This window comes from Cricetulus griseus, chromosome 5 (genome assembly GCF_003668045.3).
Source record: "Cricetulus griseus strain 17A/GY chromosome 5, alternate assembly CriGri-PICRH-1.0, whole genome shotgun sequence".
NCBI classification, from domain to species: domain Eukaryota; kingdom Metazoa; phylum Chordata; class Mammalia; order Rodentia; family Cricetidae; genus Cricetulus; species Cricetulus griseus.
The window spans coordinates 100546872-100559927 of NC_048598.1; the positions used below are offsets into that span (position 1 = coordinate 100546872).

The following is a 13056-nucleotide window of genomic DNA, read 5'->3' on the forward strand; positions in this document are numbered from 1 at the left end:
GGGCGGGCTTCACGACCAAGCCGGCGAGGGGGCGAGGCTGGGTCCCCGCCGTCGCCATGAATGTACTGACAGCCGAGGCAGCAGCGGCCCCCACGCCCCATTAACCCACACCCATTCCGCGCAATAAACGACAGCATTGGCGCCCAGCGCCGCGTCTTCATTGCTTGGTGGTTTTGCGCGACGTCAGAAAGTGGCGGCTGACATAAGTGAACATAGACTTTAATTTATTTACACTATGCACAGGTCTAGGGACAGCACGGGATGGGTCAACTGAAGAAGTAGGTGGATTTCATCACCTGACTCAGATCGAAGGTACCTGCCGGGCCAAAAAGAGCACGGAGAAAAGGCTTGGTCAAGGGCATGTTCTCAAGGGCCAGTGTACATGCCCCCTTCAAAAACCCTTACCGGTCTTTGGCAAGGACTGTAGTGTCTTCTGCAGTTTGGTGGCCAGGGCAAGTTCTGAGGGCTTCTGGGAGCTGGAGGTACAAACAGGGTGGAGCAGACATGAGTGGGGGAGCGCGCAGCAGACAAGGACCAGGCTGCAAGATGAGGTGCAGCTCACCTGGAGACAGAGCAGAAGCGCTTCTCCAGGAACTTAGCCAGGTCTTCTAAGATGGGCTGGCTATGTAGACGCACGAACTGCTCACGACACACCTGAGGGGTAGCAGCTGAGTCAGCCATGGTAGAGACTACAGGACCGAAGCCCCATCTGGGGGTGGGGACTGGAAATACCTCATTCATCACCGGGATGTCAGCGGCGTGTGTCCAGAAGCAGTCGTGCACAGAGACGAAGGTCAGGCCCTTCCTGGCCAGGGAGATCCCATGTGAGGCGGCTGCTACTGGCTACTGCCCTAGCACTTGTGCTATGCGGGATCCCCAGCACATCCAGGTTCCCCAATGTTCTAAGCAGTAGATACTTAAGCTGCTGTGTCTCAGGGTAGTAAATTGAACCCCCTGTATGAATCCCAGCTCAGTCCAGTAGCAGGTCTGTGGTGCCAAGGTCCTGCTGCTGGGCTACCTGGGCACACGATGTGGAGACTCCTAGGGTCCCCAGAACTTCACAGCAGCACCTCCATCCTGTCCTGCCCTTCACAGACAGTGTCCACCCACTACACTCAAACTCACCATCACTGTCCCCAGTAAGCAAAACAAAGATGGCATGCCCCAGGCAGCTAAACATCACAGACTGAGTGCCTGTGCAGCGTAGGCACTCCATGTACCTCGGAGTCTAGCTGTAGCAAGCGCGTGCGGCCCCGGGACGCACCTGTAGCAGTGCAGGGCAGTCAGCATCATGTGGGCAGAGTCCAGGGAGTGGATGAAGTTGGGCGGAAAGCCATTCTTCTGCTTCAGAGTGTTGGGCTTCCTGTGGACCCGTAAGCGCTAGGTCTGGCGCCCTCCTAGCTGGCTCCCCTCCTGCCCCTCCCCTTCTCCCACCCTTGCTTCCCTGCAGCACGGCACTCACTGGGTGATGTCCATGGAGCTGGTCATGGTGATGCTCTGGATGCCACCTTTTACCTGCAGGCAGGGTTGGGGGTAGATGAGTCCAGCTCCGGGCAGGGAGGGGCGAGGAGGGAAAGGGAAGGAAGGGCCTTTTCAAGTACCTGGACCTTGGCCTCACGGTGATAGGGCTGTATGACGGGGATACCCAGGGGTGTGACCCACTCCACAGGCCAGCCTGAGTGAGAGATGAGGTTGGCGCTCTCGGTCAGCCAGTGCTGCGGATGTGACAGTACACCTGGTTGGATGAGCAAACCACGGGGTGGAGGGTAGTTACCCCCCATGGGAGAGGGCGGGCAGGGACGCACCTGGATGGCCCGGGTGCTGGAGAACATCTCCTGTAGGCTTTTGAAGACGAGGCGCACGAGGTAGTGTGAGGCTTCCCAAACAAACTCCTGTGGGGAGGGGCACTGGGTATGAACGACAGGTGGGCAGAGCTAATGGGTTGCCACTCCCCTTGCCCTCGAACCCAGGCTTTACAGGACTAGCGCTGCTCAGAAGAACCAGCCTCTTCAGGGGAGCACCCTCAGTGGGGACCCGGCAGGCTGCACACCTGGGGGAAGTTGCTGAGTTCGCGCAGACGCTTCTCTATCTGCAGGCGCCCACCATAGCGTGTGACTCCATACACCACGGTCATTACGGTCTGCTTCACCACCTTGCGGGTAATGAAGCCCTTCAGCACGTGGGCCACCTGGAGGCCATCCTTGGCGTCCCGCTGGCGGAGCTCCTCCACCTGCATGGGGTCAGCGGGCACAGAAGCCCTGTCATGTCACTAGGGATCCCATCTAGGCATTTTCAAGAAAGCAACCCCTGAGTTAGGGTCGGGACAGGGCCCTGGCACCCACCTGTGCTGCCACCTCCCTGTACACATCTTGGGGCAGGTCCGAGGGCATTAGGTTAACTGAGGCGGCACCTGCGCTGTCGCGGCCGAGCGCAGCGTAATGCTGCAAGCCATTGCAGGAGCCATCCTAGCCACAAGAGGCAACCATGAGCTGAGCCCAAACGACCCAGTGCAATGCAATGCAATGCAATGCAATGCAATGCAATGCAATGCAATGCAATGCAATACAATACAATACGGTACATGTGTTATCCCATCTCCAGGTGCAGAGGTAGTGCCTTGTCATAAGGAGACTGGGGACCCACCTCCCTCACAAAGCCAAGCCGCAGACCCCACTGAAAGGGCCAGTTTCTAGGACATCTTGGGCCCAGCCCCAGTGGGCAGTCCACTCACGCGCTCACCTGGTGAACCGGCAGGTGGGAGACATAGGCAGCCGCATCTGGGGACCGGACTGCTCGGGCCACCTCTATGCAGCAGGCCAGGGTCTGCCAGGGCTCATCAGCTTCCATCCACCACTTCCGGCCCTGTGTAACGTAGGACCCATAGGGCTCAGAGTCAGCAAAAGCTGGCCAGGACAGCTCAGGTGACACAGGGATATGGGGACACCAGGCAAGCGTTGTGTGTAGGGGAGGATGGGGGAGGACGGCACTAACTGCTGGGCAGCGGGGATGGGAAAGCTGGGGTCAGCGGCTGTGAGCATCTGAGGGAGGCTGCTCAAACTAGAGTAGCCCACAGGCTGGGAGGCAGAAACAGGGGCAGCCAGGAAGAAAAGCACGAGATTTCCCACCGTCATGGGGTTGTCTGCCGAGTCCAAGATCTCTTCCATGACCTCATCTGCGAATCTCAGGCGCATGCGCAGCGAATCACGCTTCCTGAGGCCAGTCAGGTTGACCAGGTGGATCTTGATCCAGTCGAGGCCTCGTGGCCCCAGTGGCCGGCCCTCGGCAAACTCCAACAGGGCCCGTGCCAGGTCACTGCCCAGATGGTTGAAGTATGGCGGACAGGGGTAGGTGCGGCCGCGGAAGTCCATATTGTGTGGCAGCCAAAAGACACGGTTCCGCAGGTGCTGTGCCAGAGACAGGCGGTACAAGGCTTCGATGCGTAGGCTGTGCATCTCCCGAGCAATTTTGAGGCAGCGCGACAGCTCTTTCCGAAGCTCCGCCTTGTGCAAAGGTGTGGCTCCAGGTGGCAGGCGCAGCTGAGCTGGCTGTGGGGCCTCTGAGCGTGGAGGAGGAACGCCCAGGCGTGTACAACCCTTGTCCCTGAAGATCTGTAGCACCAAGTCCAGCAGGCGCCCGTTGACACGCCAGGCACAATTCCCCAGCTGAGTGAGAGCGTCCAGGGCACCGTGCAGCTGGGCAGGAGCACAGCGCTCCAGGAGATGCTGGTGCTGTGTGGTGCCCTCTGTGGCACGCATCAGTTTGGTGGAGCTCAATAGGTAGGCCCCAGTGTGCGGTGTCGTCCAGGGCAACGGTGGGCACAACATAGGCACTTCTGTGGTCTCGAGGATCAGTGTGGGTTCCGCAGCCGTCTCTAGCAGCTTTGAGAAGGCTGGGTGAGGCTTGAGGATGCCGATCTGGAGGAGGCAGCAGAGACAAGAGGCATGCCAAAGGGGCTAAGCCCCAGCACTGTCTGCCACCACCCAGAGAGAAAACCCAGACACACACACACCCCCCCACACACACACCCCCCCACACACACACAGATACCACACACCACACACACACAAACAACACATACACACACACGACACACACACTCCAGCACAGATAGGGATGGCAGAGCAGTGCTCTCTGGAGTTGTCAGAGCCCCATAGAATGGCACAGCCAGGTTGCCCAGTGTCCTTAGGCCCCTCTCAAGTCATTAGAGGAAGGGTCCTCCCAGGCACTGGCCCTGTGGAGCCCCGCTCACCTGGCGATAGCTTCGGAAGGAGTACACATGGTAGAGCACCGGGATGAGGTGGCGTGAAGCCTGCGGGGTGGACAGGTTGCGTGGCATCTGCACTGCCTGCACCAACATCTCAGCCAGCTGCTTGCCCAGGTGCAGCAGCACTGTCAGGGACCAGGGCTGCTGCATAGGGGTCTCCAGTGGGCCCAGTGATTCCCAGTACTCCCGAGGAAGGCAGGGCGCCTCCACCTGTAGGGAAAGCTGGTTAGGAGGGCCCTGGGGCTGCCCACATTATCTAGATGGGGTAACAGGCTCAGACGGACTGGCATAGTTGGGGAGAGGGTGCTGGAGGAGGGGTATGGGCAAAGCATGTGGGGTAAATCCCACAGAGAAGGGATGACACCCAGGTCAGCAGAAAGTCTGCCCCCCCTCACCTGCGTGTCAGAAGCCAGGAGCCGGAGGTACTGTGAGTAATGCTGCCCCAGTTTCTGCACATGGTTGGTGGCCTGCTTCTGCTTCACCAAATGCCGATTTAAGACACGAAGGCCCAGGTCATGGGCCAGGTGGAGGAGAGGCTCACCCTGCGCTGGCAACAACCGCAGAACCTGGGTGCAACAAACCCGAGCTGTGGCTGCCTGCACACAGCCCTGTGCCCTCTGCCTGGGAGCCCGCGACCCAGCCCACCTGCATCAGCATGCTCACGAACTCCCCTTCGCTGAGCAGGCACAGGAAGGGATAGAGGGTGGGCTGGCCCTCCTGCGCCTGGTGGGCCATGGTGGCCTTAGTCTGCTGTAGCACCCGCAGCAGCTCCGCTTCCCACTGCCCCTGCAGGGTCTTCAGGGTCTTCCGCTGTGGGAGAGCAGCTGTCACAACCCCGAGCCTGCCAAGGCCTCCCAGGACCTGGACTGGGGTCAGAGCTCTGAGCCCTACCAGCCATGACGGGTGAGATGGCTTCAGGGTAGGGCCCTTACCGCCTCAATGACCTCCTTGGTCATTACTGGGGCCTTCTCCACTGACTGGACACATACGTTGGCGCTCAGCTCCACATGCAGCTGCTGGTGGAAGAGGTCCTGCAGGGTCTCCAGGGGCAGGTGCAACTTCGGGTAGGACTTGGGACCCTTCTGCTGGGCCAAGGCAGGCAGTAAAGCAGGGGCATGGGGAGACAGACCACTCTGCTCAGGCAAGAAGCCCCCTCACTGCCTTTGTCATACACGTGCCCACTCAAACTAAAACATGAAGAACTAGGAACTGAAAACACGTGTACTTAACAGCTGGAACACAGACACCTGACACAGTGTACTCAACAGCTAGAACACACAGACACAGACACCTGAGTGCTGACAGCTGGAACACAGACACAGACACCTGAGTGCTGACAGCCAGGAGGAACAGCCCAGTATCCATGGACAGATGGACACACAGGATACCCTACGACACACTGGAATACTACTGAGCCATAAACAAGGCTCAAACATATACCACAGCATGTAGGGAACTTTGAGGACACTGTCATCAGTGAGCCAGACACAAAGGCCACACAGTATGAGGATCCACAGTAGGGAATGTCCAGGACAGGGGAAGCCAGAGGGAGCAGATTTGAGGGTGCCGGTCTGTGAAGGTACCAACCTAGCCTGTGCCTGAGGTCAGTCTCTTGGGACTCACCTTGGCATAGACCTCCTGGAGCAGGATGGATGTGTTGACGGGCTCTGGAGCTTGTGGCGGCAGAATGAAGGCAGGCTCAGCCTTGACCACTGCTCTCAGCAGCGCGTCCCGCTCCTCCCCTGTCAGGACCAGATCGGTGAAGAGCTGCTGGGGCTGGAACCCTTCTTCCATCATCTGCTTCAGACACCTGAGGCGATGTAGGGTGGGGCAGTGCAAGCTCAGTACTGGAGGGGCTGGCTTGCTCCAACGAGATAGGGTCACCCCAGTACACTCCTGACCTACCTCTGGATGATGTGGACGTCCTGGTCCCTGCGTCCCATGCACTGGAGTGCAGCTGCATAGGACCACAGGTTTGGGGAGAGGCCAGCATCCTTCAGCATGATGAACACATATACCAGCTCCTTGAAGGAGCCCTGGGGACATGGGGGGGGGTGGCAGTGAGGGCCAAGAACAGAACCTAGACCCCCCTTCTTTGTGTTCCCTAGAAATCTACCCTTTGTGTCAGTGATTTGAGGGGATCTGGCATAGGTGGACCACAAGGTGTCTTTCTGAGGGATACATTACTAGGGACTGAACCTAGGACCTCACGCAGGCCAGGCATGTGCTCCATCACTGAGCTCGTGGGTGTGTTTAATGGCTGGCTTATTTGTTTGTTTGTTTGTTTGCTGGCTGGTCTGAAACTATGTAGATCAGGCTGGATTTGAACCCAGAGCCTCTGCCTCCATCTGTCTTATGTTTCTTTTCTCATTTTCACTGTTTTTCTCTCTCTGATCAGAGCTGGAGAGACGGCTCAGGAAAACTGAGCAGCAGTTCTTCCAGAGGACCCAAGTTCAATTCTCAAACACCCACATGGCAGCTCATGTACTGCTTGTACTCCAGTACCAGGGCTTCTGACACTCTCACACAGACGTACACCCAGGCAAAACATAAAATAAAAATAAACGGGGTCAGGTATAGTGACACACGCCTTTAATCCTAGCACCAGGGAGGCAGAGGCAGGTGGATCTCTGTGAGTTCAAGGCCAGACTGGTCTACAGAGGCAAGTTCCAGGACAGAAAGGGCTACACAGAGAAACCCTGAGGAGAGAGAGAGGGAGGGAAGGGAAGGGAAGAAAAGGATCTTGCTGTATTTCTCAGGCTGGTTTTGAACTCCCAGACTGGCATTCTCCTGCCTTGCTAAGGTACTAAGGAAGAAGCAAGCAGACCTCTCAGAGCACTCAAGTTTCCACATAAGGAATTTATGAAAAAGAGCAAGCTCCCCACTCGGAAGCACTGAGTGTGTCCCTCAAGGTTCAGTGACCTCTGGGACAGCAGGGACAGCCCCTGCTTAGGAGGCTCAGAAGCCCCACATAGAACTACACTCAGGCCTTCTCAGTTTCTTTATTTTTCGTGGAGAAGAGGAACAGGGTTTTTACTTTGTAGACCAGGCTGGCCTTGAACTCAGGCTGGCCTCTGCTTCCTGATTGGATTAAAGGTGTGTGCCACCACCATCCAGCTCTTCTGTTTTTTGGGGTTTTTTTCCTTGTTTGTTTTCATGGGAAGAGTGTTTTGGGTTTTTTGTTTTGTTTTGTTTTTTTCGAGACAGGGTTTCTCTGTTTCTTTGGAGGCTGTCCTGGAACTAGCTCTTGTAGACCAGGCTGGTCTCGAACTCAGAGGTCCTCCTGCCTCTGACTCCAGAATGCTAGGATTAAAGGTGTGTGCCACCACCACCCGGGAAGAGTGTTTTCTATCTGAAAAGCCTCAGGAACTTGAGCAGGGGCTTACCTTGCGGGCCCAACTGAGCATCACCGTGTTATACATGTCCAGCGTGAGCAGCTGCTGCTTGTCACACTTGCTGTGCTGAGTGACTAGCACATGGTGGGCGAGGGGCACATTGTCAGTGCAGGCACAGCACTCAAAGAAAGCCAGAAACTTCTGCTGGAGGAGCAAGATGTTGGCCTCTACAGCTGTGGCATTCGACTTGGCCAGGGTGCAAGAACTGAGCTTCTGCAGGGCGGCCTTCAGGGCCTGGGTCAGCAGCTGCTCCTCCTCCTCCAAGCTCTTGGGTGCCCCCTTCTTGCTCTGCTGCAGGCAGCCAGCCAGCTTCTTGCTCCAGATCCAGGGCTCCATCTGCAATGTGAGTGTGTGCTTCTGATGCTGGTCAAGAAGTTCCTTCTGGCGCTTCCCCTTCACCTGTCTCTCGGCCTCCAGCTTCTGGGCCCAGCGGCTGCTGTGGCCGTTTGGAGGCTGGTCCATCTGCACCTTCTTCACCGTCGCCTCAGACATGCTCTCCGCCCGTAGCTGCCGCACCCGAGCCTCCAGCACTGCAGAGAACAGAGAAGGACTTGGATACTGAGCCTAGACCCCAGGGTCACCCCAAACTTTCTCCTGGTGATCATCAGACCCTTGGCTCTGCCTGTCAAACCTTCTGTTCAGCACAGGCTCTCCCTCCTTCACTTCTCCAGCCTTAAGGGTTCCTACCTCAGGGCCTTAGCACATGCTGGCACTGGCCAACATGTTTCTGATTCAGGCACATACTTGATAAACCTGGGTAGTGACATAGCAAACACCCCCGGCTCAGTGCCAAGTGAGTTGATCAAATGCTCACATTTTTGCCAAAAGGCAATTAATGGCACTATACAGAGGGCCCCTGGCACGCAGCTTTCAGAGATAACCAAGCTAGTGCACAGAAAGGCCAAAGCTTGGCTGGGAACACAGCATACAAAAACAGCCATGGGTAGCACTGAGCACAGAAACAGTATGCTCATCCACAGGCACACAATGCAGGTATCCCTAGGACCAGATGCTTGTCTGCCACCCCCCAGAACTCCAGTTCATGGCCCAAGGTCAGCGTGAGACAGAGGCACGCCTCAGATTTGTACAAAAAGAAAAAAAGTTGGGAGTGTAGTAGGGGTCCATGGGAGAGGAGAGTTCTGGGTGAGACACACGGCATATCCATGAGAGGCCTCCTGAGTAGGACACAGGTGGGAGAGGAACGCTGACCGTCCCTTGCAGGGCCCCAAGGGACAAGAGGGTGCAAAGGTCTGGGGCAGGAGTATTTGATCTGTCAGGAGTGGGGACCTCAGCAGTGTTGATCTATGCTCTGTGGACCACAAACCAGTGAGTGCTCACACTCATGACAGAAAGAGGCCTCGAGAGAGCAGACACACAACCACACCATGTGCTTAAATGACATGACAGATTTCATTTACGTCACGTTTGCCAGGAGCATGAGGCAGGAAGCTGCTGTTGCCGATGGCAGAGCAGGGCCATGCTATGCACTGTCTTTACATGTGTGTGCCTATCCCTTTAAACACCTCTACCTTCTGCAGCTATCATGCAGACATGGCATGGGGTTGGGAGGGAAACCTGGACAATGGCCTGAGGCATCCTGTCCACCAGATTTGGTCACCCAGCCCTTAAAATTGGATTTGAAAGCCAGGCAGTGGTGGCATACACCCCTAATTTCAGGTCTCAGGAGGCAGATCTGAGTTGAGACCAGCCTGGTCTACAGAGAGAGTTCCAGGGCAGTCAAGGCTACACAGAGAACCCCTGTGTCAAAAAACAAACAAAAATTTGGACTCAAACTGGAGACTGTACCTCAGCAGAAGACCATTCCAACAAATTCCCTTGGGCATTTGTTCACATCTTCCTGGAAGTGAGAGTCCCAGGTGGGAATCAGGGACCCGGGAAATAAAATTACAACAGCTCCCAGACCAACCCAGCACACAAGAGGACCCAACAGGCCACGTACAGGACATTCAGGCAACACTGTGCTCAGTGGACTCTGGACCACATCTGACTGTGGTCAGGCAGAGTGAGGAGCCCATTCTGTTAAGGCCTTCACTGTAAGGACCTGAGGGTGTGAGCCCTACACAGGGTGTGATGAGCTTTGGGATGCCAGCTCACCTTCCAGCAGTTCAGCATGGCCCCACTCCTTCTGGACATCTTGCTCTCGGGGACTTGCAGCAGAGCTCCTTCTTGAGCTGCAGAGGCTACTGAGGGTCCCTGAGAGAGGCACAAAGAGCGAGACTGCAGAAACCACTGCCTCAAGTGGGCACCTGGGTACACACATTTATCACCCCAGCACTCTGGAGGCCAAGTTAGCAGGGTCTCCAGTGGGAGTTCAGTCTGAGCTACATCATGAGTTCCAGACCAGCCTATGCGAGTGTTAGGGCCTGCCTCAAACTTACCTCATGCTCAGAAAGACATGGCATCAAAAGACATGTGGTACAGGTTTGTGATCTTAACACTCGAGAGATTGAAGCAGTGGTGCATGAGTTCAAATCCAACATCCAACATGAGCCACACGGAAGAACCATGTCTCAAAAGATAACCCCACCGCACCCCAAATAAATCAAGACCCCGGAAAACGTAGGCTCAAAGGCAGAGCAGGCTACGGGAGTAGTGGTGCGGGATCCGGAAAGAAGGCCTCCGAACTACACAAGCAGCCATAAAGGTCAAAGTCAGAATCCGTAAGTCCCCAACAATGGGTTAGAGTACAAAAGCGAGCAGGCCTCAAAAGTCAAAGCGCCCTGCAGACTGCCCTGGAGAGGGGGTGCCAACTAGTGCCAGAGTTAAGTGGGTTCCCCGGGACTCCTCCATAGGTCAAAGGGCAAAGGTTGGAAGTGACCGGACCGCCAGGAGGCGAAAATTCACAGCCTTAGGTCCTACACTGCTTTACCTTCCTCCGAGGTCGGGCGGCGGCGCCCAGAGGAGCTCAACGCCCTGCCGAGCCCCGCTGCGCCTCGGGTCCAGCGTAGCGCCGACATGCCGCCCGCTACCCGCGCTGCGCACGCGCGCGCGCCGCCAGCCGGGAGTTGCAGTTCTGTGACTGCCGGAAGGAAAAGTAAGGTCGGCCCCGCGAGAGGCGCCGAAGTAGAACTACAACTCCCAGGAGGAAGTGCGTGGTATGGCGGCAAGAGAGCATGTGCAGAAATCCTGTTTTTTGTTTTTGATTTTTCGAGTCAGGGTTTCTCTGTGTAGCTTTGTAGACCAGGCTGGCCTCGAACTTACAGAAATCCTCCAGCTTCTGCCTCCTGAGTGTGCCACCACCGCCCAGCTTGTTATTACTTCCTTATTCCTTGATTACTTGATTTCTGCTTTGTTTTATTTGATCTTGTTTCTGTCTTATGTGTGCATGATTATATATATAAAACAGAATATGAATACATAATTATGTGTATACTTATATATTTTTATATTTATTTACTTATTTAAAACACAGAGTCTCACTATGTAACCAGACTGTCCTGGAATTCGCTATATTTACACTAGGCTGGCCTCAAACTCACAGAGATCTATCTGTTCTGCCTCCCTAGTGCTGGAATTATAGCGTGCACAACCACTCGCAAATACCCTATTTTTGCCGGGTGGTGGCGCACGCCTTTAATCCCAGCACTTGGGAGGCAGAGGCAGGCGGATCTCTGTGAATTCGAGACCAGCCTGGTCTACAGAGCGAGTGCCAGGCTCCAAAATCACAGAGAAACAGAGAAACCCTGTCTCGAAAAACTAAAATAAACAATTGTGTGTGTGTGTGTGTGTGTGTGTGGCCTTACAGATGCAAAAGAAGTATAAATAGTACCACATCCCTAATCATTCATTCACTCAGAATCCCACTAGCTTTGGCTGGCCTCATATTTACATGTATGGGGACTGATCTTGAACTCCTGACCCTTCTGTATCCACCTCCCAGGTGCTGGGACTGTGGAGCTGCAGTGCCAGGCCTGATTTATCTGGTGTTGGTAATGTTTTGTGCTTGCTAGACTAGCACTCTACCCTCTGAGCCACAACTGACCCCAATTTTCCGATTCCCCCCCCAACACCCTGTTTTTTGTTTTTTGTTTTTTTGTTTTCTCATGTAGCCCAGTTTGGCTTCAAGCTTCCTATGCTGGGATGAGAGGTATACACCATCACGCCCAAGCATTTTATTTTTGAGACAGAGTCTTGTTACATTTTCCGGGCTGGTCTTGAAGTAATTCTGTAGCCCAGACAGTACCATAGCCTCCTGAGAGGATAGGAGGCCTGATCTGCCAAAAATGGCTTATTCCCCCGTTCTCAGTGCTAAAGCTAGTACTGTCCAGAACTCATCAGTGCGAGTAGGGTGTGGTGCAGTGGATTTATAATCACAGTCCTCTGGAAGTGCAGGCAGGAGGACTAAAATTCAAAGCAATAGCCTGGGCCACATAAAACTGTCTCCATGAGACAGGCAGACAAGTACATAGGGAAAAGGCAGGTAGTGCACTTGGGAGGCAGAGGCAGGCAGATCTAGATCTCTGTGAGTTCAAGGACAGCCTGGTCTACAGAGTGAGTTCCAGAACAGCCAGGAGACTATTTCACAGAGATACCCTGTCTTGAAAAACAAAACAAGCCGGGCGTTGGTGGTGCACGCCTTTAATCCCAGCACTCCGGAGGCAGAGGCAGGAGGATCTCTGTGAGTTCGAGGCCAGCCTGGTCTCCAGAGCGAATGCCAGGATAGGCTCCAAAGCCACACAGAGAAACCTTGTCTCAAAAAACAAAACAAAACAAAAAAAAAAAAAGAAAGAAAGGAAAAGAAAAAGAAAAATCAAAAGGAAGAAAGAAAATTTCTTTGGGGCTGGAGAGATGCCCCAAATAGAGCACTTCCTGCTCTTCCAGAGGACCCAGGTTTAATTCCCAGCATTCCTATAGCAATTTACAAGTGTCTCTAACTCCAGTTCCAGGGGATCTGATACCCTCACACAGAACATATACATACACGCAGGCAAAACATCAATGCGCATAAAACATAAATTATTCAGAGAGAGGGAAAGAGGAAGAGAGACAGATCAATTCTTGTTCAGTCTCTATGCCTCACTTGTGAAGGTTCAGAGACATATGACAAATGGCCCAATCTGCACAGCATGAATCTTAGAAAGATGTGTGGGAAAGCCCAGGTCTGCTTATGCTTCAACTAAAATCCAAGCTATGGTCCAGGATCATGTTTCCCTTTATCCTCGCCTCAGTTTACCTCCACAACTGGCAGACAGGAACAGGGCAAAAAGAGTGACCTAAACCGGCTGTTTCGGCCCATGCTTTTAATCCCAGTACTCAGAAAAAAGAGGCAGGCAGATCTCTGTGAGTTTGGGCCATCCTGGTCTACAGAGCAAGTTCCAGAATAGACATGGTGGTTACACAGAGAAACCCTGTGTTCAAGGAAAAACAAACAAATAA

General features: G+C 54.5%; 1 protein-coding gene across 3 annotated transcripts; it reads right to left on the minus strand.

Annotated features, from left to right (window-relative positions):
* Positions 1 to 203: 203 nt before the first annotated feature.
* On the minus strand, positions 204 to 10704 carry Polrmt (RNA polymerase mitochondrial). Of its 3 annotated transcripts, none has more exons than XM_035445459.1 (21): positions 10550 to 10704; positions 9775 to 9873; positions 7651 to 8189; positions 6170 to 6300; positions 5888 to 6074; positions 5197 to 5349; positions 4910 to 5074; positions 4660 to 4830; positions 4250 to 4474; positions 3126 to 3914; positions 2740 to 2862; positions 2343 to 2465; positions 2051 to 2230; positions 1806 to 1892; positions 1602 to 1715; positions 1463 to 1515; positions 1265 to 1363; positions 733 to 805; positions 563 to 654; positions 406 to 476; positions 204 to 316 (listed from the first exon to the last, which is right to left on the minus strand). In XM_035445459.1, the coding sequence occupies exons 1-21, from the start codon at positions 10635 to 10637 to the stop codon at positions 267 to 269; spliced, it is 3612 nt and encodes a 1203-aa protein (XP_035301350.1). In that variant the 5' UTR covers positions 10638 to 10704; the 3' UTR covers positions 204 to 266. The 3 variants fall into 3 exon arrangements, with proteins under 3 accessions (XP_035301350.1, XP_027275256.1, XP_035301351.1); XM_027419455.2 differs by having other exon boundaries at positions 5197 to 5346; positions 10550 to 10703; XM_035445460.1 differs by lacking the exon at positions 2343 to 2465.
* Positions 10705 to 13056: the final 2352 nt, after the last annotated feature.

Coding starts and splice junctions, on each gene's coding strand:
- Polrmt (XM_035445459.1), bottom strand. CDS start 10,637: ATGTCGGCGCTACGCTGGACCCGAGGCGCAGCGGGGCTCGGCAGGGCG. Junction 8,190..9,774: donor CCATGCTGAACTGCTGGAAG/GTGAGCTGGCAT, acceptor TGTTCTCTGCAG/TGCTGGAGGCTCGGGTGCGG. Junction 1,364..1,462: donor AGCTCCATGGACATCACCCA/GTGAGTGCCGTG, acceptor ACGGGTCCACAG/GAAGCCCAACACTCTGAAGC.